Genomic DNA, 24,739 nt, shown 5'->3' on the forward strand with positions numbered 1-24,739 from the left:
ATTCATTTCTCGTTAATCTACAGGAACGCCAGATCACAGTGCAATGACAATGAGTTGCTCCAACTCCAAAAACACTGAAAACTAAACTGCAATACGTTTAATATTGGGGCGTGGGACCCAGTGGCCGGCGGTGGGTTTCGCACCTATGCCTTCTTCATGCTCCATTTATCATTCCGCCCCTCAATAACTGTTTTATGGCGATGAAAACTATCTTATCATGCAGACATTTAGTATAAAGAGCTGTTAAATTGCAGAGGTAAGTCGTGTAGGAGTGCACAAACCCGGAGTGCACCAATCACCTTCTACAGCTACAACCACGACACACATGAACAATAATATCCTCATAAAATTGCAATATTATTTTGGAAAATAGAAACATTTTACTTAGCAAAAATGCTTATTATTTCTTACTCTCAAAGAGTTCAATCACTCTGTTGTATAGATTATCCGTGCGCTTCAGCTCCATTAAGAAGTCCTTTTCTATCACCATCAAAGCTAATGTGACAAGTCGACCCCGCCTTGTATTTCTGTCTTTGACAATAAATCTGCAACAACATCAAATTCCTCTTTTCCTTCTGCCTCACGGCGTGACAAATTAGCTATTATATTGACACGACTTTATTTGCTCATGCAGCTTGCTACAGCCGCAGCCCGCTAGCTATGGCTTACACACTCTCTGAGTATCCAATTAAAGGGCAGGTGACACGCTGGCGTTACTGTAGCCTTCTAGAAGGCCTTGGTGTTGCAACTCGAAATCTGTTTGGTCGAAGAAAAAGGATGTTGGACTATGTCTGGCAACCTCAGGTTGCACACTGATGCTAGAGGAGAAATTTACTGGAATCCTTGCTGATTTCCATAGTATCAAGGTAGAAATGCATTAAATCTTTGAACAATGTTTTTGTTGCTTTTTTAAAAAATAAAAACAAACTAAAACTGCTCCTTATGGCTGTAGGATGCAGTCTTTCCAGGGTAGGATGAGCTGGATTCCTGCATCTGCACGTTTGTGCAGCCAGGCAGCAAGAGGAAACCACAGCCGGGATGAGGTCTACATAAAAACCGTGACGGAGGCGTTAAACATTCAAATAAAACTCGCATGAATTTGTGCAAAGATAATTTTGCATTGACGGCAATTCTTTAGCTGTGAGAGGAAATTGTCTTTCGTAATTATACAAAATGTTTGCCTCATTGTCTTGTGATATCAGTTGTCACTCCTTACGCAGGTTTTGATCATCATCTCCCAATGTAAATGTGTTCCTCAATAACGTGCCTTATGGTTATTACAAGAGGTTTAGGATGCTTTGCAGTTTTTTAAATACTAATGGTTCTTTCAGCATTCAGTTGTTTATTTACCGTGAATACCGTGAAGATTAAAGCACTCCATAAAATCATATAATGAAACATGTGGAACATAAAAGGAGTTCTTGTTATCAAGCTTTTATTTGAAGGTTGATGTAAAAAAAGTGATGCATTTTATTAGTGTTTCAAAAATCACACGGGGAATGTAGATGAGGAATCGTGTCTCCGTTAAAACAAAGCTGGTTGCTCCAAATGCAGAAACTGCATTGTCGCGTCACACCACGATCTTGAGCAAAAGTCGGAACACCATTAAAAAGCTGCGAAAAGAGGAAAGGGGGAGAAATAAAGCAACAACTGTTTCATTCATGGTTAAAGACAAAGTTGAATATGTCTATTAATCATCTTGTCACAGATGACTTTAGCACCGACTGATTCAGTGTGACTCATCATCTGTGTACTAGGTTTCCTAGGAGAATAAATGAAAGCGCTATAACTATTTATGAAATGCTGACAGCACAACGTCTGGCCCTTAGGGATAATGAAGGCCAGCTTTACATCTGGATTTGTTTAATACAATAGTTAAGCAATTAACAGCAATAATAATTACGGTACTATTTAAATAAAACCTATGAACCATTGAGTTGGAATGTAGATAATAAGTAAATGAAAATCAGACATTAAAGTACTCCAGAACAGGTGTATCTTTGGCTAGCCCCCTAGTGGCCGCAGTCACACATGCATACAGATGCAGGTAGAATATTCTGATACCGTAAACTCATTTAAGGAAACAAAGCTTTCCACAAAATAAAGGATAACACCAGATATCTCAAAATCAACCAGCACATTACTGGAAGATTATCTTACAGTAAAAGAAACAGTTAAAGAAATTAAAAGTATCTGATTATTAATCTGAAAAACATACACTGAAAGGTTACATTTATTCATTTGTTTATTTACTTAATTTTTATTTCAAGGCATGTAAAAAGACTGAGGTGTAGCTGTTGTCCCTTTAAGAAAAATCTGAACCTGAAACTTTAAACAATAACTTGGAAAAAAGTCACATAAAAAAAGTATTAAGTCATTGAAAATGTATTTTGTAAATGGTGCTTTAAACAGGTGAAACTAAAAAAAAAAGATGTGATCTCTGCCGGATCTGTAACGTCTGTATCTTGGCTTTAGAAATAAAATGTGCTCACAAAGAAAACAGAACTGGAGTAACGTTTTAGGAAAAAAATATTTTGGAAGCAGTTTTTAAATACTTTAACAGATACTGCATTTTTTTCACCTTACTTTGTTTTTATGGGAAAATTATTTAGAATTTCTGCCTTATAACGGAGAACAGAATGTTTATGGGTGAAAATGACACATTCAATGAGCTGACCTCAGGCCTGACATGATGCCTGCAGGCATTAGCTTTCCAGATTTCTTGTATCTCATCCCCATGATGACTGAAAGGACTCCAGAAGAAACTGAAACAACAACAAACATAATCGCCCTGACATTTAAACCGATCAATGGAAGGGTGTGCAAACTGATCAAGATATACTCACGCAAAGAAACCTTGATGTCGGTTGGGTTATTAGAAATATTGAAGGCACCATAAGCGGATAAACCACTGAAAACTAAGCCGGCAATCAAGGACATCACGCTGCCTTCACAGAAAGACATATGCATTATTGATCAGTGACTGTGCCAATAAACTACTCATGACAGACTGCCTTTGGTGGATCTTACTACTTCCAACCTTTTCTCTTGTATCCCATAAACCCCCCGAGGGCAATGATAGCAGCATAACCAAAACCAATCCAGTCAATGGCCATTGCAGAGCTGGAGAAACATATAAAACGGAAGTATGTGTGCGTTATGCAAAACAAGTCAAAGTTTGAGATAAGACATTTTAGATCAACAATTGTGATTAACTTCCTGGAACACTGGTTAAACTGTACGGGAACACTAAAAAGAACTCACCATAAAAATATACCACACGTAGTTGGAAATATTTAAATCTACAAAACAAGGCAATAATGAACACTTAAATATTGAGGTAGCAATGATGTGATCATTCCATCTATACCTTCAGTAATACTTTTTGCTGACAATTTGTATTTATGTCCAATTGTGGGCAGCTGCCTTTACTGCAATTGGACATCTTTTACTTGGTGTTTCATATTCAAACGAGTAAAAACATTTCTGGCAAACAGGCAAATCCATATTTTGAGTGCAATTTTTTCATCCTCTCTAAAAATAAGCAAATTTTGACCAGTTTAACAGTTGATTTATGTTTGTCTCCTTGTTAATCAATAGATTTTTCAGAGTGAATTTTTTCTCGTGAAAAAAGACACTATTTTGTAGCAACGAATGAAAGCCTTTTCATGCCAAAAGAAACTGTGCTACCCAGGGTCTCCACTAGATGTCGCTATCAGTGTGAGATGACACAAACTGTGAGAACTACGATTGATTTGCATAGATATTTGATCAGAAACTATTCTTATTACATATCGAGAGTTACTAGCCGATTATCAATACATACCTTCAGCACAAACAACAACCGACACGGGAAATAGTTCTGCTTTCAACGACACTAGAATTACCTCCACTGCGAGTGTACTTCCTCAATTGAAGCAAAATGTACTGCGCATGCGCATTGTAGCTGGTGGCGCGTTTCTGACCATGCGTAATACCGCCTTCAGAGATTGACAGAATAAATATGAATGTAACCTCCAAAAAGTCGAATACGACAGACAAAATGTAATAACGGTTTATATTTTTATTTAAAAAAAAAAACGATTTTTTTTTCTTGGTGTTTTGGTTTAATAATAAACTGTGAAAATGATAATAATCAACTTACTGCTATGAATGTTATGTTGTCGCAGTTGATTCCGGTAATATTGTCATGTCCCAATGGACGTTTTCAATTTTATCATTATTATAATAATTAAACAATGATGGTTAGCCAATGATGATGCGTCTTTCTACTCATCCTGTCTATTTATCCAAATTATATTCGATTTTGAATACAGGACAAGATTGTGTATCACAAGTGTTAGCATTTTGACTCCCTTATTTGCAGAGCTTCGCATTATACCAGTTCTTCGGGGGGAAAGACGACTTTCATAAAGTTAAGTCTCCATCCTCCCAAAGTGTGCTTTATGTGGATTAGCCTTAATCCTGCAGAGTCGGCATTCCCCTGAAATAATAAAAAAAAACAGGCGACTATTACTGTGCCTTAACCGGTTGCGCCGGCTTTATAAACATTCTACAAACGTATCGAGTCATCCAGATTTTCAAGTTTTCCATTGATTGCTGTGCAATCTTCATTTTTAAAACCTGAATGACAGGGAAAAGTGGTAAATTTCGGTAAATAGACTAGCCTTGGAATTAATTTTATAGATTAGACACCTAATTAAATGAATTTTGCGTCATATGCAATGGTGTTTACTGACAAGTGTGAAGTGTGAGAAGAGATCAAATTTAAACTTAAAAGGAAAAATACTGTCAATTGCATGCCAATATCCACAGTAGAACTCCATGTGTTCAAAGGTACTTTTGTATTCTGTCTGTTCTCGGTCATCCAGGTTATGGTGAATTCTTGTCGTGGCAACTGGACTTCTATCTCATCACCCCACATCTGACAGGCTTCTTCAGAACTTAAACTGAAAAAAAAAACTGAAAGTCTTCACAACAAGAGAGTACTTCTGTATTAAAAACAAAATAATAATAATAAAAAAAAAAACTCCCAAAGGAACAACTTTATTCATTTTAATCCTCATTTCCAGTACACATTAAACCCTCATTCATTAACAGTCAAACTGTAAATCAAATCATTTTAAGAGCAAATTAAGCCAATATGAACTGTAGACAAAGTGACCAGAAGCAGCAGCTGGGCGCCCACTCCAGTCACAGGGTGGAAAGATCCACAGTGGCCTTCGACGGAAATACTACTCCAAGGAAAAGGCACACATTTCCAGAAACAGTTGGCATTTAAATGCTGTCTAGAGTTTTTGTATGAATTACAGTCTGATTGTGTCAAGATAAAAAGTACTATAAAATAGTTCAAAGGGTTGTTTAAAAATAAGGAAAGGTTTTTCATGAGGTATTGGAGCAACATGGAAAATCACAATATGTGCTGAAACATTCACATGGATATAGCTAACCCAGACTAACTCTTTTGGAGCGTGAGACAGCAAAGGTGAGTTGTGGAAAATATAACAGTTTCAAGACAGTAAACAACAACCAGAAATACAGTGCATTTCACGCTAGACGGATGTATAATACACATGGCTTAGAGTGCACAGTAACCGTGTTTATACTGCTAGCATGGCTTTGTCACCTTTTTGCTATAAGCAAGGTAGATACTGTTATGTGATTTGTAAAATAGCAAAGTAACAAATGCATATAAAATGTTTCTGGAACTGTGACGCTTTACAAATGTAGAAACAATTACAAACAAATGAACGGGCAAATAAAAATGCAACTAATTATGTAAGAAAAAATCCATTGCATTCACTTTCAGAGCAAGTATTTCAAAAGCACTGCTCTAACTTGGAACGTTTATGCCAAATACAACAGGTTTGTCAAGGTATGTTGTGAAAACACATTTTACTTTAGTAGAACCTTTTATTTCTACGGTGATCTCAAATACTGTTATGACAGAAAAATTACATGAAGGGCATAAATTCTTGGGGGAAAAGTAAACCCTAAATGCATATATTTGAAAGTGGCTACATTCATTTTCAGTGAAAAACAGCAAAAAAAACCAAAAAAACACCTATTGTACAAAAGTGCATGTTGTGTCATGTTAGTAAGTGCGTTCTACTCATGTAAAAACAACTCTATATAAAGACCCCTGACACCTACAGATGATTCCAGGTACTCCAGCAGATCTCACACCTGCTCAAGTCAATAGTTAGCAGAGCTGTGATGGGAATTACAGGAGGTCACCTGATTGTATTGAAAAGAAGGATAAGGTTTAATTCGTCCAGAGCTCGCCGCTGCAGCAGAATTTACAGGAGGATGAGGGAGCTGTCATGAAGTTAGACACCTCGTATCCTGAGAGAATCAGGAGTAAACACAGTGTTTGGGTGAAGCCATTGGTGTGCTGCGCCTTTAAATGAGCAAAGTGCATAGCCTGTCGGATATGGGACAGTGTAACATCAATAATGGGGAGTCAGGGCACTTAACATTGAGTTGTGAATTATGAGTACGTGGCTGAGCACATCTCATACTTGCGCAACAAACTTCAACTTCATTAAAGATCTAAACTTGGCCAATGCCTGATGGAGAGGTTAGCATGCAGGGATATAAGTTTGGCTACGTCTCATGGGAGGAGGCTGTCTGTAGATTAATGTATCTTATCTGCAGAGTCAAATTCTTGAATAAATTCACTTTTGTTTTCCCTTCATTTCAGGCTGCAAATCCAAAACAACACAAATAGCACAGAAAGAATAACATTGATTGGCGTCTTTGTTGAGCTTACAGCTCACCATCCGTGAGGGGTCAGACGTGGGATAAGCCTCCTCTGCATGTGAAACTCCTTGTGTTGTGATACAGGAAAATGGCACTGCGTCTTTCTTTTGTATTTCTTTCATCATGTCCGCCCGCTGCGCTGTTCCTTACGGAAAAAAATTCACCCACAGCCATCCTAGAAGTGTCCCATAAACCCAGGTTCTCACGTACAGTTTCCTGCCAGTATCCGTCAACAATAAAGGCAGCGTCAGCCCCCCCAGAATCACCACGGATGGGAGAGTTTTTGAGAGACTCAGTGGAGAATGTTGACACTTCCCAGGAAAACGGCTTAGTTTGTCCTTGTCCTCCGATTCGTAGAAAGTCTGTAGCAGCCTTTGAAAAGACATGATTCTTTTAGAAATCCTACAGTATATATATAAAGGTTCATATGAGAAGAAATAAGGGGGGGAATCACATTTCAGTAAATTCTACTTAGCCTGCATTCCAATCATCTCAGGATGTTTTATAGTTTGGCTGGATTGATGTTGCTCTATATTAAAATGCTTATTGATCTGAAATGTTTTTATTATTTTTATCTTGACATTTGTTGCAACACACAGCTTCTGTCAGAATCCAGGGTAAATTAGGTGCTAAAAGTTCTTTGTATGTGCTGCACACAAAACCAGCTGAAAACCTACTGTCAAGGTGTCTTCCATTCTCTGTGAAACTTGAAACTACAGAGGTTATATTATCTTTATGAGACAGAGGTTATATTATCTTTATGAGCTATGATACACTATAGAGTCTCAAATTTGGAAAAAAAAAAGAAATAAGAAAATAAATTTAAGACCCATAGGTTGTATAAAATCGAAAAAGCTAACAGTGAGGAGTGCACATTAACCAAGAGATGGTTGTGTATTTCATTCATCTGCAACTTATATAAAACCCAATATGACAATTAGGTACACTTGGGATACAAAATATCCAAGAGCATACATTATTTCTTGATTAATTGAACACACACAAAAAACTTACTGGTCTTTGATTTCAAACCGCTCATGCAGCCACCTACGGAAAAACACTGGCTCTGGGGGAATTTCCTTTATGTCCACACGATCGAAGTGTATGTGGACTCTGGGACATTCTTTGCACAGGAATTCTGTCAAACACAAAAAATAAAGAGACTAAACAAAAACAGGAAAAGCCTTTCAGCAAAACGGCACGTACAGTAACTACTTAAAGTAAACAGTGACACAGAGTATGGCTGCGATGACGCTATGATGCCAAGTTCTTCAAGTGGTACACCTTTGGATAAAATACTCTTCAATTCTAAAATATGATAATTTCAGAGATGATAAAACGTAAATGTGCTCAAGAATAATAAGTGAATGAAGTAGTGGAATATGATTTTTTTCTTTCCGTTTAAATACCAAGTCAAAAGAAACAATCAGAGCATGAGGCAAAAACAAAGTGTCTGAGAAAATCAGATATGAACTTTAACAATGTGCGAACACATAAGGTAGCACGTGTATCCCCAGAGACACACAAGTTCCTGTTTCCATAACTTCCAATAGTATTGGGAAGCTGGGCAATGGAGCCAAAAGAGGAAACTTGATCGAAGTAAGCAATGAAAGCCCGATTCACCAATATAAAGAGCCCAAGAGTCAAGGTGACCTTTAGTTTCAATGTTAACTGACTTCACAAACAGACCAGTCAGCATAAGACAGTTCATGTAGATAATAAACATCATGAAAGACCTAAAGTTGGCTAATGCCTGATGGAGAGGTTAGCATGCAAGGATAATAAATTAATCCAGGAAAGTTTGTGCTGCTGTGTATCCTAACAGCCTTTAAAAATCAAAGCTGAAGCAATGGGGGGAAAGTCTGGCCTTCACTGCAGCACGTTTTGTTTCTGAACCAAATGTTGGCACTAACTTGATGAACAGTATACATGGACTTAATTTGCAAATGTAGTTATATGCTACAATATTTTTGTGAATTTTTATAGGTCTGAATCAAGGCTTTAGATAGGACAGGTTTCAGGACAGATAGGTTTCAGATTTTTTGATAATTAAAATAATAAGCTATTTCAGATTGGATTTGTTTTGACGACACATTTTCATTTAATACTGTCTATAAGTATGATGATATAAGTGTTTTTGTCCAAAAAAGATATGAAATTATAGTAGCATGGAATAGGTTCAATTCAGTATCAAACTATGAAAAATGTACAATGAATATTTGAATGAGGAGGAATTTTACAGGTTCTACAGAAGGCCAATAAATAATCCTAAATTATTGCAAATAAATAAATATATGAATGACTGAATAAATAAATAAAAATTACTGTGGTATTTTGCCACCATGACCAACAACTACATTCTTGTCTGTATGTGCAAACAATGAAATCAAAGCTCATGTTTGGTGGTGTAGAAAATTCAGTCTTTTCATACAGTGATGACAGTCATGATTAAAAATGATCACACAACTGCCTCAAACTGATGAGGAAATTACCTGAAAATGCATTTAAAAAAATGATTAAGGAACTATAAGTTATTGCTAAAAAGGCACAATATATTGGGTCTGTGTGAAAATATAATCTAAATCTTTTCCAAATAATAAATCTAAAAAAAAGCAGATAATGATCCAAACTAAAAAAAAAAATTAAAAACAAATACAACTAATAATAGAACGAAAAAGGTGGTATCTCGTAGCTCAGATTTTGACAGTCACTAATCTCTTCCACTGACTTGTAAAATCACCAGTCACCTTCACAGCATGACACCAGGAAGTGCATGATGAGAAGGATGCTTTCTGTATTATGCCGTTGTTTGGTAGAAACATATCAGTGTTTATTCCTAACAAAGACAGGATGTTTTTTGTAACCATTCAAACAGACTCGTTAAAACTGAACGAATCATGATGAAAAACTTCAAGGCACAGAGTTACTTTGTTTACAGGGAAATGACTGGTAGTATGCAATGTTTGCTGTGTGAATAATTCTGAGGGAGGGTACACAGGGTTGCAGAATTGATAAAACAAGCACGAACCCACTAATTCCCAAGAAAAGAGAGTCAATTGCATTTAGCTGACGGTATTTTCTCTGAAACTGCTTTAAAATCTCATTTAAACTTAAAAGTTATAACACCCTAGTGACATATAATTTGAACCAATTTGCCAAGAGAAACCACGAATAACAAAGTTCAAGGTAGTTTATAAGCCAGTCTCTTGATATGTATCAAATTTGTGTGTAAATATGCTGCTGCAAATAAATCAATGAAATCTCTCCCTCAGCATTTATACTCACTTTACACCATGCTGACATTTGAGAATCAATATTAATAAATGAACTCAATAGTTATTACAAACAAGAATAAAAAAAAAACAAACAAAAAAACTAAAAAAAAACGAGACCAGTTTTGATGGAAGAAAATTGCTGTTATTAATCAGGCTACGTACAAACCAGCTTACCTGGCATTGTAGGTGCTGGTTTTCTTTTGCTACTGCCTCCCATCATTCCCTCGTAAGCTACAGTTACATCATACACTGCATCCAGGTGACCCCTCATAGTCTCAATGGCTATGTGGGATGCTTTCATTCTGGGCGTTAGTGTGTGCCTCAGAACTGCCAGTCCTGTAAAAAGGTGAAAAAAACCATAGCGCAATTAATATTTAGGTTTGACATTCTTTTAACTTCAAAAGATTACAATAAAGAAACCTGATTTTAGATGCTATGCATATCTCCCAGCCTAGATCTTTCCAGGGACTTTTTTGACAATGGAAGGGATCAGAAGAACATACAGGAAAACATGTTCTCAAGTAATGCTTAAAAATACCCAGGTAAAGAACAAGATTAGGATTAAAAAATATTCAAACGCTGATTTGTGGTTAATCTAAAACATGTTACCTAGAATTAGGGGGGGGGAGAAGAAAATAAAAATATAATATTATATATATATATATATATACACACTTCAACTATGAGACAGAGTGGGGGGGGGATTTTTAGTAGGATTTTTACTGAATTTATTGGTAAATTCCTTGGTAAAAGAAGTATTTGGTGACCTACAAACAGGCAAGATTTCTGGCTCTCACGGACCTGAAACTTCTTTTTTAAGAGGCTCCTCTGTCCTCCACTTGTTACCTGTATTAATGGGACCTGTTTGAACTGTTTATCAGTATAAAAGACCCTATCCACAACCTCAGTCACACTCCAACCTCCACTTTGGCCAAGACCAAAGAGTTGTCAAAGGACACCAGAAACAAAATTATAGGCCTACACCAGGCTGGTAAGACTGACTGCAATAGGTAAGCAGCTTGTTGTGAAGACATCAACTGTGAGATAATCTCCCTCTATCTGGGGCTCCACGCAAGATCTCACCCCACAGGGTGAAAATGATCCCTAGAACGGTGAGCAAAAATGCCAGAGCCACACATGGGGGACCTAGTGAAAGACCTGCAGAGAGCTGGAACCAAAGTAAGAAAGGCTACCCTCAGTAACACATGACACTGCCAGGGACTCAAATCCTGCACTGCCAGACGTGTCCCATTAAGCCAGTACATGTCCAGGCCCGTCTGAGGTTTGCTAGAGAGCATTTGGATGATCCAGAAGAGGATTGGGAGAATGTCCTATGGTCAGATGATACCAGAGTAGAACTTTTGGGTACAAACTCAACTTGTTGTGTTTGGAGGAGAAAGAATGCTGAGTTGCATCCAAATAACACCATACCTCCTGTGAAGCATGGGGGTGGAAACATCATGCTTTGGGGCTGTTTTTCTGCAAAGGGACCAGGACGACTGATCCACATAAGGATAGAATAAATGGGACCATGTATCGGGAGATTTTGAGTGAAAACCTCCTTCCACCAGCAAGGGCATTGGAGATGAATCGTGGCTGGGTCTTGCAGCATGACAATGATCCAAAAAAACACTGCCAGGGCAAAGAAGGAGTGGCATTTCAAGGTCCTGGAGTGGTCTAGCCAGTCTCCAGATCTCAACCTCAGAGAAAATCTTTGGAGGGCATTAAAAGTTCATGTTGCCTAGTGACAGACCCAAAACATCACTGCTCAAGAGGAGCTCTGCATGGAGGAAAGTGCCAAAATACCAGCAACAGCGTGTGAAAACCTAGTAAAGACAGAAAATGTTTGACCTCTGTCATTGCCAACATAGGGTATAAAACAAAGATTTGAGATGAACTTTTGTTATTGACCAAATACTCATTTTCCACCATAATTTTAAAATAAATTCTTTAAAAATCATACAATTTGATTTTCTGGATTTTTTTTCTCATTCTGTCTCATAGTTGAAGTGTACCGATGACGCAAACTACAGGCCTCTCTCATCTTTTTAAGTGGGAGAACTTGCACAATTGGTGGCTGACTAAACACTTTTTTGCCCCACTATCTATCTATCTATACATACATACACACACACACACACACACACACATATATATATATATATATAGCTTTAGGTTGAAAAGCAAAAGACATTTTTGTTTTTAAAATGTCACAATCAGGTGTCCAATACAGAAAAAAAAAACTCAAACCCTATGAATGTTTCTGAACACACAATACACAATTTAAGGTAGAGGTTGTAAAGGCTAATGTTTGGGTCAGCTACTGGGGTGTTCCTGTCCTCTGCTCACTAAAACCTCACTAATAGCAGATAATGTCATGTGCATGTCAGCACAGATTAAGATTAATTTGGATTAATGGGGGAAGGTAACACTCAGGGCTGTGGTTCACAGATGGGCTTCATTGCAACAGTATGGATTAGTAAGAGAAACAATATATAAACGCCACAGCAAGCAAGAGCATCATGTTATTCATGCTGAAGCAACAAAAGCAGTCATCTGTAAAGTCTTAGCACTAATGCAGGATTCCAGTTCAGTTTCAAACAAGTTCTAGCGCTCTGGCTGATTGAGAGTGGATCTTTCGTCGATTTAGCCAGCACTGAATTACTATACACTGAAGTCAAACAGACAGATTAATTGTAGGAAAAATCCATCTGGGCATGGTACAAATAATTGTCGAAAAAAAAAAAATGTTTTTAAAACTTTGCCACTTAATACATTAATAAAACTCAGAAAGACTCTTGACCAATGCTGACTTTAGGATCAAATTAATGACATGACAAAAGTAAAACATGCAGCACTTCCCCCACTACGCACGCACGCACACAGATAATAAACCCAGTTATCCTAAATCATCCATTAGAATGCAGCCTCAGGGGGGCACAGGCCAGAGTCTGTCCGAGCTAGTCCCAAGCCCGGATAAATGCAGAAGGTTGTCAGGAAGGGCATCCGGCATAAAACTTGTGCCAAAATATGTGAATCGAACCAAAGAATCTCATACTGGATATTCCCAATATTCAAAGTCAAAGTAGGGACTTTGAATATTAGGATGATGAAAGGAAAAGGTGGAGAGTTGGTTGACATGATGCGGAGAAGGAAAGCAGATATACTGTGTGTTCAGAAGACCAGGTGGAAAGGTAGTAAAGGCTAGAAGAAGGTTTTAAGAAGGTTTTAAGTTGTATTATCATGATACTGACAGGAAGAAAAATGGAGTAGGAGGTATCTTGAAGAGGTTTGTGAGGAATGTTCTTGAGGTAAAAAGAATGTCAGATAGACTTCAGAGTCTGAAACTGGAAATTGAAGGTGTGATGCTAAATGTTGTTAGTGGCTATGCCCCACAGGTGGGATGTGAGCTTGATGGGAAGTTCTGGAATTAGTTAAATGAGATGATGAAGAACATCCCCAGAGATGAGAGCGGTAATTGGTGCAGACTTTAATGGACATGTTGGAGCAGTCAATAATGGTGATGAAGAAGTAATGGGCAGGTTTGGTATCCAGGATAGGAACGCAGACGGGCAGATGGTGGTAGACGTTGCAAAAAGGATGGAAATTGCTGTAGTGAACACTTTTTTCCAGAAAAGACAGGAACATAGGGTAACTTAAGAGTGGAGGTAGGAGAATGCAGGTAGACTACCATCTTGTATAGATGAGGTAATCTGAAGGAGATCAGTGACTGCAAAGTATAAGTAGGTGAGAGTGTAGCCAGACAGCATGGAATGGTTGTTTGTAGGATGACTCTGGTGACAAGGAAGATCAAGAAGACAAAGGCTGAGCAGAGGACAAAGTGGAAGAAGCTGAAAGGGGAAGAGTGTTGCATGGTTTTCAGGGAGGAGTTGAGAAAGGCTCTGGGTGGTCAGGGAGAGCTTCCAGATGATTGGATAACTACAGCTAGTGTTATCAGGAAGACAGGTAGAAGAGTACTTGGTGTGTCATGTGAAAGGAAAGTAGATAAGGAGACTTGGTAGATGAATGAGGAAGTGCAGGAGTATATACAGAGAAAGTGGTTAGCAAAGGAGAAGAGGGAAACAGTCTGAGGAGTCTGAAGAGAACAGTCTGAAGAGAACAGACATGAGTACAGGGAGATACAGCGTAAGGTAAAGACAAAGGTAGCAAAGGAAAAAGAAAGGGCATACAATGACTTATATGCTCGGTTGGATAGTAAGGAGGGAGAGAATGATCAATGCAGGTTGGTGAAAGAGAGATAAAGATGGAAAGGATGTACAACAGGTCCGAGTGATTAAGGATAGGGTGGGAAATGTATTGACAGATGCTAGAAGAGTGATGGGAAGATGGAAAGAGTATTTTGAAGAGCTGATAAATGACGAAAATGAAAGCGAGGCAAGGGTAGAAGAGGTGACTATTGTAGACCACAGAGATTAGAAAAGTGAAGTGAAGAAGGCATTGAAGAGGATAAGAGTGGAAAGGGAGTTGGTCCTGATGATATACCTATGGAGGTGTGGAAGTGTCTAGGTGAGGCAGTGGCAGAGTTTCTGACTAGATTATTCAACAGGATCTTAGAGAGTGAGAGGTGTGATGGTGCCCATTTTTAAGAATAAGTGGGATGAGCAAAATTGCGTTAACTATAGAGGGATAAAGTTGATGAGCCATACAATGAAGTTATGGGAAAGAGGAGTTGAAACTAGACTGAGAGCATAAGTCAGCATTTGCGCGTAGCAGTATGGCTTCAAGCCTAGAAAGAGTACTACAGATAGAGTATTTGCTTTGAGAATGCTAGAGAGAAGGTCAGAGAAGTACAGAGGGAGCTGCATTGTGCTTTTGTAGACCTAGAAAAAGCTTATGACAGAGTTCCTTTCTCAGCACCACGGAGAGTGTGGAAAAGGGGTAAGGAAACTGGTTCAAACAGGTTGGAGTGGGTGGATAAAAGTGTCAGGGGTATTGTGCGATAGAGGACTATCAGCCAGAATGAAAGGAAAGGTGTATAAGACAGTGGGGAGACCAGCAATGCCGTATGGTTTAGAAACAGTGACATTGCCAAAAAGACAGGAGGCAGAGCTAGGGGTCACAGAGATGAAGATGTTGAGGTTCTCTTTTGGAGTGACGAGGATGGATAAGATCAGGAATGAGTCCATCAGAGGGACAGCACAAGTTAGACATTTTGGAGGGAAGGTCAGAGAAGCCAGAATGAGATAATTTGGTCATATACAGAGGAGGGATAGTGAATATATTGGTAGACGGATTCTGGAATTGAAGCTTCTTGCAGGTCTAGAGGAAGACCAAAGAGAAGATTTATGGATCTAGTGAGAGAGGATATGAAGTTTGTTGGTGTGAGAGGAAGATACAGAGAATAGGGTTAGATGGAGAAGATTGATTCGCTGTGGCAAAACCCCTGAAGGGAAAAGCTGAAAGGAAAAGCTGAAAGGAAAAGCAATAGAAGATAATCCTAAATTGCCCATTATGATCCATCCACCATTAGATGTTGTTAGTGTGGTTGATGCTAAATGGTCAAACTGCATTTCACTGGGTGGTCAGACAACTTTGTCAGTGGTTTTCTGGACTGCATAGACTATATGTGAATTAGAATGCAGCAGTCAATAGCTGCTGTCATGCCAGTACCTTCTTTCCTTGCAAACGCCTGACTGTCAGCGATAACATTCTTGAGCTCTGGATTATACCGTGTTCCTTCTGGGAAGATGACAAGATACATCTGTGGGAAGAAATATGTAAATCAAAGGTTTTTAACTTTTGGTTCCAACTGTACAAGCCAAGAAAAAGATCTGACAGGAGAAACATTTACAGGATTTGTTCAGCAAAACCTCTCAACACTATTGGAAAATTCACAACAAAGTGTGAGAGTTTACGTGGCCTTAGTCTTAAATCAGTGCGTGACCAATGTAGATCTTTCAAATATGATGAGCAACACTTATCAAAAATACAGACAAATTTGCCTGCAGGTCAGAGTTCATGTTCAACTGGAACTTTTTGTTTTTGGGTTGGAGACTTATTCTTCCCGAGAATTAATCAACACAGAGAGGTTGATTAAGAACCTCAATAACCGATAGCCTCAATAACCTGACTTACTGGTGTTCCTGTCTGAGTTTGAGTAAGTAGCTTCCTCTTCATATTTTTTTCATTAAACTTAGCACTTCGTTTCACATAGATCCCTCCATGCTGGGGGAAAAAAAAACAAAACAAAAAATGAACAGTGGATGGAAATTGTACAAAGATAAGACTTGTGATTTGCAAAATTGCATCCGAATAATCACAAAATAGCATCACCTGAGAGAAATACCAGCCATATAATGGGAGCCACTTAAGCCCATCTTTAAGAACATATCTGACATGACCGAGGGCATCCTGCCTTATGGCCAACATATCAGCAATGATCCAGTCGGCTGCAGATGACATCATTCGGTGAGTCTAGATTATTTAAACTGGCGATCACACTATTTTTCAAGACAAAACATACAAATGTTACCTGTGCACTGATGGTTGGACAAATAGATCACATTCTCTTTGATTTTCGGTATATCTCCATATATCACGATCTAAAGAACAAGGGAAAAAAAGCAGACAGCAAACTTTTTATTTATTTCTGAGGAACCACAACCCCAAATTTAAAGAAAAATAGAAAATATATTAATTTGCTAAAATACCGTACTGCCAATAATTACTATAAATTATTTTTGATGATTGTGGTATGACCCGCACATCTTTTCAAATCATTGCTCTGGATTAACAAGATCAATTAGCTGCTGCAGCATGACATACTGTTTGGTCAGGAAAGACCAACTGTATTCACTGAAAACCCCCAAACCTTTGAAAGCATCAACTGCACAGTAATGAAGAAGAAATCTCACTTTCATCGACAGACATGGTTTCCAACTGTGAGGCCTCAAACCACAAGATGAGTGCACCCAAACACCAACAATTGCCACTGTTTATTCTGAAAACCCGATTGTCAAAATACCACACTGCCAAACAAGGGCAGAGGAAATCAGACTTACTTGTAAGGCATTCGACTTATCCAGATCTCATTTATCCACTTAACTTGTTTGCTCCCTTTTGTGTTTCAACCCTGATGTAGATTTTAACTACCAAAAATATTTTTGAGAAGTTATGTTCAAAAAGCACCTGATAGGGTTCATACAGAACATTCAATAAAATTGAACAACTAGAGGTGTTTGATTGTACTTAAAATGGCCCATTCTGGATATGCATGTGAGATACAAGTATTGACAATCAACAAAAAAGTTTTTTTTTGCTTTGATGCATCTACATACCAGTTTAGCTGCACATAGTGGGTTAAACCAAGCGTGGAGCAAGAGGTAAATACAGTTTAAAGTGAAATTATTTAATATATCACTGCTCAGGCATAAGCAGTTGCAAGTCATGTGATACAAAGATTCTTAGAGGTGTTAAGATGTGATGCAGTCACAATATAACCCTTCGCCAGGGGTAATACTGGCTTGGATTTAAAAGCAAGGTCCAATGTCTAGTGACACAGCAGGTACCAAAACGGGTTACGACTGGTTCATCAGTTGAATCCATCTATTTTTGTTTTCAAGGCTTCAGATTAACGTTTTCGAAGGACCACCCACCTCTACTCCAGTGTAGTTCTCGAAGAAAAAAAGGACCATGCTCTGATAGATGTGGTACATCTGGTCGTCCAACTTATGATACACACTCGCTGGTAATAGGGAGGAGAGTACGCGCCAGGCCCCCCATGACAGCAAATACACTGGAGCGGTTCCCAGCATTATCGTGGCTGGGAACCAGTACCGCAGCGAGTACGTGTGCACGACCAGGGAGAGCAGCATGTTAGCAGCTCTAAGTTGGCTACAGTGACACGAATGTCCCGGGAAGTGAAACTGGACAGCCGGAGCCCTAAACGTTAAAGGTCTGAGTAACAGTCACAGTTGTGTATGTGTGTGTGTGTGTGTGTTCGAGACGTTGTCCACTTTAGGGCAACTGCCCGCACAAGTCGCAGGAGAGAGGAACTGGCGAAGGGCAATTTTAACCCTGGGTGCAAAACGCAATTAGCCAAGTCGCTTTTAGTTTTTTGTTAATACCGGAATTGAAACTTAAATGAAGTGCAGCTGTGTGATTCGAATTAACAGGAAACTGAGGTACGACCTCAAGTCGGATCGCGACCTGTAAACGTTACAAGTTAAAACGGACGGTTATCCTGGCTTAAAACGCGTCTCACCGGACGACTGATAAAATGAAATGCTACATTTGGTGAATAAGGAGTCCAATCCCGCCGTTTCCCCAAGACATTATCAGAAGCATTTGGTTCTCCTCCTGTATCCGGCTAGCCGTTCAAAAACTAGCTTTTTGCAGCAAATGTCACACACGCCTCCCTACGTCAGGGGACCAAGTAACATCGATGAAGCTGATTGGCCAAGTCACGTGGTAGGGGAAGAAGCATTAAAGGGCCAGACTGTAAAACGATCGTTGGTTCAACCGTCAGCACTTTTTTCCTTTGTTCTAAAAGCACATATTAAACAACTCATCAGTGGGCACTGAATGAGACTACTATGTATCTTACAAAGGGACCGGTTTTGCCTTACTTCAAGATAATTTACAGAGTTTTAAGGCAAACTGTAGCGATTATTTGCTTTTCCTAGAATCTATCTAATTTTTGCTGCACGAATCATTAGATTTAAAATGACAGATGATATCATACCTGGTGGTGTTATTACCACATTATACACTATCTCTATATAGTTGTTTTTTGTAGCTTAGTGTACGATTAGTCTTCTTCTTCATCTTTCGGCTTTTCCCTTCAGGGGTCGCCACAGCGAATCATCTTTCTCCATCTAACCCTATTCTCCGTATCCTCGTATCAAAATCTCTTTTTGGACAACTGTTTATTTCTATGTCGCCACAAAATTATTGAATTCATTACGACAATCTTGAGTATTGGAAATGTGTGTCATGAAGATTATGCTATATGGTAGTAAAAATAAACATGGCCTTTAATTTTTTTTAATGGAGGTGGATACTCATGAGCATCCCACAGATGGGTCACTCAAGGGAAATACAGGGGAGAATAAAAACATTAGAATCTGTGATTTAAAAGTATTTATTACCAATGCAAAGTACAAAATTCATAAATTATTGGAAAGTACTAACTGCACCAGCAGACTCTAGGAGACTCACTGCTAATGATGGGTTTGGCTCAGTCCCATCTCTAACCGACAAGTGATTCAGTCGTGACTGATACCTCATACAAAAAAAGAAAAAGAAAAGAATCATTAAAATGAATTTATCAAGTTAAAAGACAATGCAGTTGTCACACACATTCACAGTTGAGATACACTAAGATTCTATGGCAACCTGAGGTGCAAAAGCACTCTGCTGGATGAAAAGCTTTATGTCCAGCCTCTAGACATTTCCAAAGCACAAACTGTTTGAAACCAAACAAAGAGAAAATTAGGTCTTCTGGCCCTAAGCTGAGGTATTTTGGAGGTTTTACTCCAGCTCGTAGTTGTCATATGACAGCTGCTTCAGGTTGGTGATACTGTCTAAAACAAAAAAGAAAGAAACAAGAGGGTGACATGAACAATATGATAAAGAAGAAAGCAAAATTACATAAAAATAAAGCTCTAGCAAACATCTAATAGAATATATAAAAGCCTGTTCTTGACAGCGCCTGTTGACATACTTCGTGCTCCTATAGCAATACAAATGTGATAATTTTAACTACTCATGAAAAAAACTCCCCATACAAGACATATTATTACACATAGCACTAGGAGTGTTACTGCTTCATTCAGTGTCTATGTGACAAATTGGGACTTGGTTTGGTTAGACTTAACAATAACAGTTTTTGTTATCAACAACAATTTTTAATTTCTCTTAAGAGTTCTATAAATTACTATGATTGACTAAAGATGCTAAATATATGTTTAAGATGACTGTTTATTTTTTTTGCAAGCCTTTTATCTCACGTTCTTAATGTACACTTGAGCCTTAGACCTTTTGGCTGGTCCATTCCCTAACTTTTTTCTGTGTGTAGGTAATACCTTTGCAATGATGATGTTCGTATTGTTGCTGAATTAGGCTATATCGATTCCCTAAGATTGTTATATCACAGCAAGGTTTATTTTTGCCAGTGTATAATATGTACCTTTTCCCTGTACCTTTTTCCCACACTCTTCTTTCACGTCTTTACCGGAACTACGGTGTATGACAGCATTTTCTATATTTTATAGGATCATAAATGTTAATGTAATGGCAAAGACAAGGTTTCTTACCAAGCACCCACTGCTCAGAGAGAATCCTGCTTCCCTCTGGTCTTCTGCCATTGTATGTCCCTATGCAGATGCCTGCCTGCCTCACAGTTTTGCACACTGTTCCCCCACAGAGCTGGATCAGCTCCACAAGACTGTGAGCAGGAGGCTGAGAGTGCGGGGACACAAACATGACAGGTTGGTCCTGGAACAGGTCCTGCTGGTGTTCACCAGCAGAGAGGTGTCTCTGGAGACGGCAAATCTGACAAAAGACACTATAATTATTGCACGGCATTTAATAAAACGTTGCAGTTGAGTGAGTCATACACTGGCGCAGTTCATCCAATTCACACTATGTCCCTGAAAGAAATGTTCATTGTAGGTCATTAGTTATAGCCAGAGTGCAGATTCTCAGATATCTAAACATCCTTTTCCGAACTTCGACAAAACCCAAGGAATGCTTTGTGAACTGAAACTTCCTCTAATAGTCTCAAGCATGGTCATGAGTAGAATATCACATCAAACTATTATTTTAATTACAACATTTCAGTTTCAAGTGTTGTCAGTACTATCAATACTAAAACTAGCATTAGATATCTTTATATTGACTTCTGGTCAAATGATTTGAAAAACCTACATTCTGGTCAAAATCAACATCAGTGATATACTGATCAAATGTTCATAAAACAATGATCTGTAAAATTTTCAAATCATCACCAGTCTGCATTGATATAGTTCCAAACATCTAAACTATGTATTGATTAGGTTCCTTTTAAACCCAAATTGTACTAGCTTTGACAATAAAAAAGTACCTAGTCAAAGTTTCCCTGCATTGTTAAGCATCCCCAGCTACTCCTCTCACTTGCTGCTGGTCTTGCCCTGCGAGTTGTAATGTTATGAGACCAGAGTAAGAGACCAGACATATCAAACTGAGAATATATGGAAATATATATGGAGACTTCTAAAATTTTAGCTTGACTTTATTAACAATCCATCAATCAATATTGTATTCTATTGTTGGGTATGGGGCAATTAATGTGATTAATGATGAACCTACAAAGGTTCACTTGATTTTAGTTCTAAGGGTTTAAAGAATCACGTTTTATCAATGTCCTGGTCATATTCTTATGAATGTCAGCATTTGTGTTACTATAGTGAGGATGAGTCAAGTTGATGTGTTCAACTGCCACTTTAAAGCACCAGGGTGCATGTGATTGATTGTAGTCAGTGTTTGAATATAGGCCATCATTGAAATTCTTTGCATAATTAACTCACTTCAGTTATGCAACAGTGTAACAGAAGTGTTAAAGATTAAACTAACGCTCTGTCTGAATTGTACTATGCTATAATTGACCCCAATGTTGAAATAAATGATGCAAATTCTGTATATAACAGACTGCCATGTTATCTTATTTATATATACAGATATGTGAATGCATCAAAAAAGTTAGTGTGTTGAATAACTGGGGGAGCCATTTCGCAGGAGACAGAGCAATTTTCTTAGGAACCGAACATTCCTAGTGTGTTGAAGTGTTGAGCAAGACACTGAACCCCTAACTGCTCCCCTGGCGCTGGTGGACGGCAGCCGACTGCTCATGGTTCATCCATGATGGGTTAATTGCAGAGAATGAATTTCCCTACGGGGATTAATAAAGCATAAATTATTATTATAAAATATGTGGGTAAAGGCATCAGCTGACATAGTAGCTCAAATCTTGGAATTAATCTCTCCACTGCAGGTTGGTGTTTTTAAAATTCTTGTTCATGTGCTTGGTTCCAGTTCTGCTAAGTGGTAAATAATATTTATAGTAAACTGAAAGTTTTGCCTGATTAAAGCAAAATAAAGTTTTGTACAGAAATGTTCCTTTTAAAATCTGCTGAGTGAAAGTCAGGCCTTCTCCGTATCCAGTTGGGGTCAGTTGCTAAACTGAGCAGACAATCTCCACAATTTAAGTTGAATGCCATGGAACACGTTTTGAAGCTTTCAATCTTTTGCAAATGTTCACACAGGTTTCATTTTGTGTCAAATAATCAAGTTAGAGGGCTGAAAGCCAGGGTCAGGTAAATATTAACCCGCATTGTGCAAATACATTCAATTGGGCTTAAAAAGCAAGGAGCCACAACAGTCCGTTTTATAACAGCAAGATTCAAAATAAGAAATGAGGCATTAGAAAACACTCCTACCTGAAGTATGCAGATATAGTTTTAGTGGTGTATTTAGCTACTGCTGTCTTGGATTTAAAGACACTTGCATTTATCGCCAAGGTGTATCACAAATCTCTGATGGTAGCTAATATCCAGTTCACTTGACAAAAATATCTAGCTTATCAGAGCTAGAGTACAGTGTGTGGAATGTTTAAACCAAGATTCCCCCTAAGAATATGTTTTCAGTATGATGTGGGCAAAATGTCTCAAGCAATCTGCAATAATTTATGAAAATGCAAAATGTAATGTGGGAGGAAAAAGAATGTTCAAGAATCATAAGTTGTTGAATCAAACAAGGAGGGAGAAAACTGCTCATAGTATATATCCTTAGGGCCCAATTAATCTACAATCTAACCAAGCAAACAAGGGGGGGAGAAATTGCTAACACCACATAGGAAGGCCCCCTGTCTGAATCAAGCCAGAGACCTTGCTGTGAGGTGGAAGCACAAACCACTGCACCACTGTGCCACCCTATATCTTTTTTACTTCATGCTCAGGTTACTTAATGGTTACTTCATCACCTTGTTAGTCTGCTTCCAGGTTTTAAATTGACTTGTTAAATTACTATATTATAACAGCAAGTTAGTCTTGCCATTAAACACACAACCTCAAAAGTGTTCAACTATTCTCTTTGCTTATATGAATTCATTCATTTTGTCACCCCTGTACAACAGAATGCACTGTATTTGTACTGTAAGCAAACCAGAGACCAGACTATTTGCCCGCTTGTCAGGTGCCGTGTATTGGATGGTGTACTCTCAAGCTAACTGAAAAGAGTGCATGAATGGTTGGACACTAAAATGACGCCTTTTTAAAGCACTCTATATTTGTTTTTATACCTTTGTTTTTTATACCAAAGAAAGCCTGGTGACAGAATCCACAGTATGAATGATTCAGCAAAACCAACTGTAAAGTGTTTTTGAAATGTTCACAGGTCTATGGGCAGACTATGTTGTAATCCACCTTAAATATGTTGTATTTCCCTTATACACTTACAAATTACATCAGCCTACTTCCTGCAATTCTTTTTCAGTGTTTCTATCCAACAGCAGAGGGCAAATTGAGGCGATCCTTTCAAAGAAATATGGTTCAGTTGACACAGAGAGGGTTTTGTGAGGTTACAATGGTAATCAAAAGTGCAGTAAGCATAAACTATTACAACATTAGTCTATTTCACAAAGAGGTTAAAGTAATATAGCAGTAGTGACGTATGTTTGATGGGGGCCAATTTCTGCATTTTAGGACAAAACATCCTCTCTTGCCCTTCCTGCACTGAACACCTGCAATATGTTCTGTGCAGTGAATTCAGCGCTTCCAGACAGATTTCAGCTGGTTGAAATTGAGAGACTGTGAGGACAAACCAAAGAAAAATCCTTCTCTCTATGTTTCCAAGGATAGTCACTGTGACAGTAAAAGGCAAAATCCCAAATTAAGTAAACCGATACTATTATCACTCAAATGTAGCCACAGGTGGCTCAATGTTCAAACTATTTATTACTTAAAATGTCTTTTAACCACTGAAAAAAAAATGATTGAGCAAGCATTTCAGGCATATGTTCACAAAAGGTTACTGAAAATACTCTTAAACTAAGTTATCTTATATTGATGGTTATTTCTCTGGAAAATCTTAGGTTTGTGATCTGAAAAACAATCAGTCAGTTTAACACATCTGTTAAGATGATCATTTTGTCACGCAACACTATAAGTTACACAAGCAAATTCACATGCATTCAAATACAAAACCATGCCAGTGCACAGAGTAGAAGAAGTCCTACCTATTGAACCGTTTCAATTTAATAGGGGACTGCATTAATATCCGTAGACAACACTACACTCCCTCATGTTTAAACCTTAATGAAATCAGCAATGACTCCTCAGATAAAAATAAATAAATGAAAAAACTAAAATCTTTCAGACCTGTTAAAGTGGACCAATGCATTTCCGTTGTCACAAGCATAAAAAAGTTGAAATACCTGTGTGGCCACACAGACAGCAGCAAATGTTATAATCACGAAAGACTTAGTAGTTTTTGTCTAACAAGCTAATGATGTGGCACTGATTATTTTACATTTCTTTTAATGCATGTTTTTCCATGAGGAAAAAACAATTTATTCTAAAATGCTACTAACAGATATAACATAATAGCAGTTCAAACAACAGAATATTGGGCAAACTTTCAGAAAAATCAAAATTGTAGCATGTTTTTCTGTGGCCTAATTAAATGGTTAATTGTTGTAGCTATGG

At 38.1% G+C, this 24,739-nt stretch overlaps 2 protein-coding genes across 4 annotated transcripts in view; both read right to left on the reverse strand.

The window, feature by feature from the left end:
* Window positions 1-1,418: 1,418 nt before the first annotated feature.
* On the reverse strand, window positions 1,419-18,399 carry agpat5 (1-acylglycerol-3-phosphate O-acyltransferase 5 (lysophosphatidic acid acyltransferase, epsilon)). 3 transcript variants are annotated; one of them, XM_086168783.1, is made up of 11 exons: window positions 17,654-18,399; window positions 16,531-16,600; window positions 16,332-16,447; window positions 16,134-16,223; window positions 15,669-15,759; window positions 10,212-10,373; window positions 7,777-7,900; window positions 3,041-3,123; window positions 2,847-2,948; window positions 2,678-2,765; window positions 1,419-1,613 (listed from the first exon to the last, which is right to left on the reverse strand). In XM_086168783.1, the coding sequence occupies exons 1-11, from the start codon at window positions 17,870-17,872 to the stop codon at window positions 1,571-1,573; spliced, it is 1,188 nt and encodes a 395-aa protein (XP_086024909.1). In that variant the 5' UTR covers window positions 17,873-18,399; the 3' UTR covers window positions 1,419-1,570. The 3 variants fall into 3 exon arrangements, with proteins under 3 accessions (XP_086024909.1, XP_086024902.1, XP_086024892.1); XM_086168766.1 differs by lacking the exons at window positions 1,419-1,613; window positions 2,678-2,765; window positions 2,847-2,948; window positions 3,041-3,123 and adding an exon at window positions 5,036-7,134; XM_086168776.1 differs by lacking the exons at window positions 7,777-7,900; window positions 10,212-10,373; window positions 15,669-15,759; ... (2 more) ...; window positions 16,531-16,600; window positions 17,654-18,399 and adding an exon at window positions 3,827-3,933.
* Window positions 18,400-19,035: 636 nt separating this feature from the next.
* mcph1 (microcephalin 1) overlaps window positions 19,036-24,739 on the reverse strand; it is a 31,992-nt gene continuing 26,288 nt past the window's right edge. Inside the window, exons 14-15 of the mRNA XM_086168798.1 lie at window positions 20,315-20,552; window positions 19,036-19,582 (exon numbers count right to left, since the gene is read on the reverse strand). Coding sequence (XP_086024924.1) covers window positions 19,530-19,582; window positions 20,315-20,552 — 291 coding nt within the window. The 3' untranslated portion in view covers window positions 19,036-19,529. The remainder of the gene's footprint in view (window positions 19,583-20,314; window positions 20,553-24,739) is intronic.

This window comes from Fistularia commersonii, chromosome 2 (genome assembly GCF_037954325.1).
Source record: "Fistularia commersonii isolate RoL2024-O1a breed Wild chromosome 2, RoL_Fcom_v1.0, whole genome shotgun sequence".
Taxonomy (NCBI): Eukaryota; Metazoa; Chordata; class Actinopteri; order Syngnathiformes; family Fistulariidae; genus Fistularia; species Fistularia commersonii.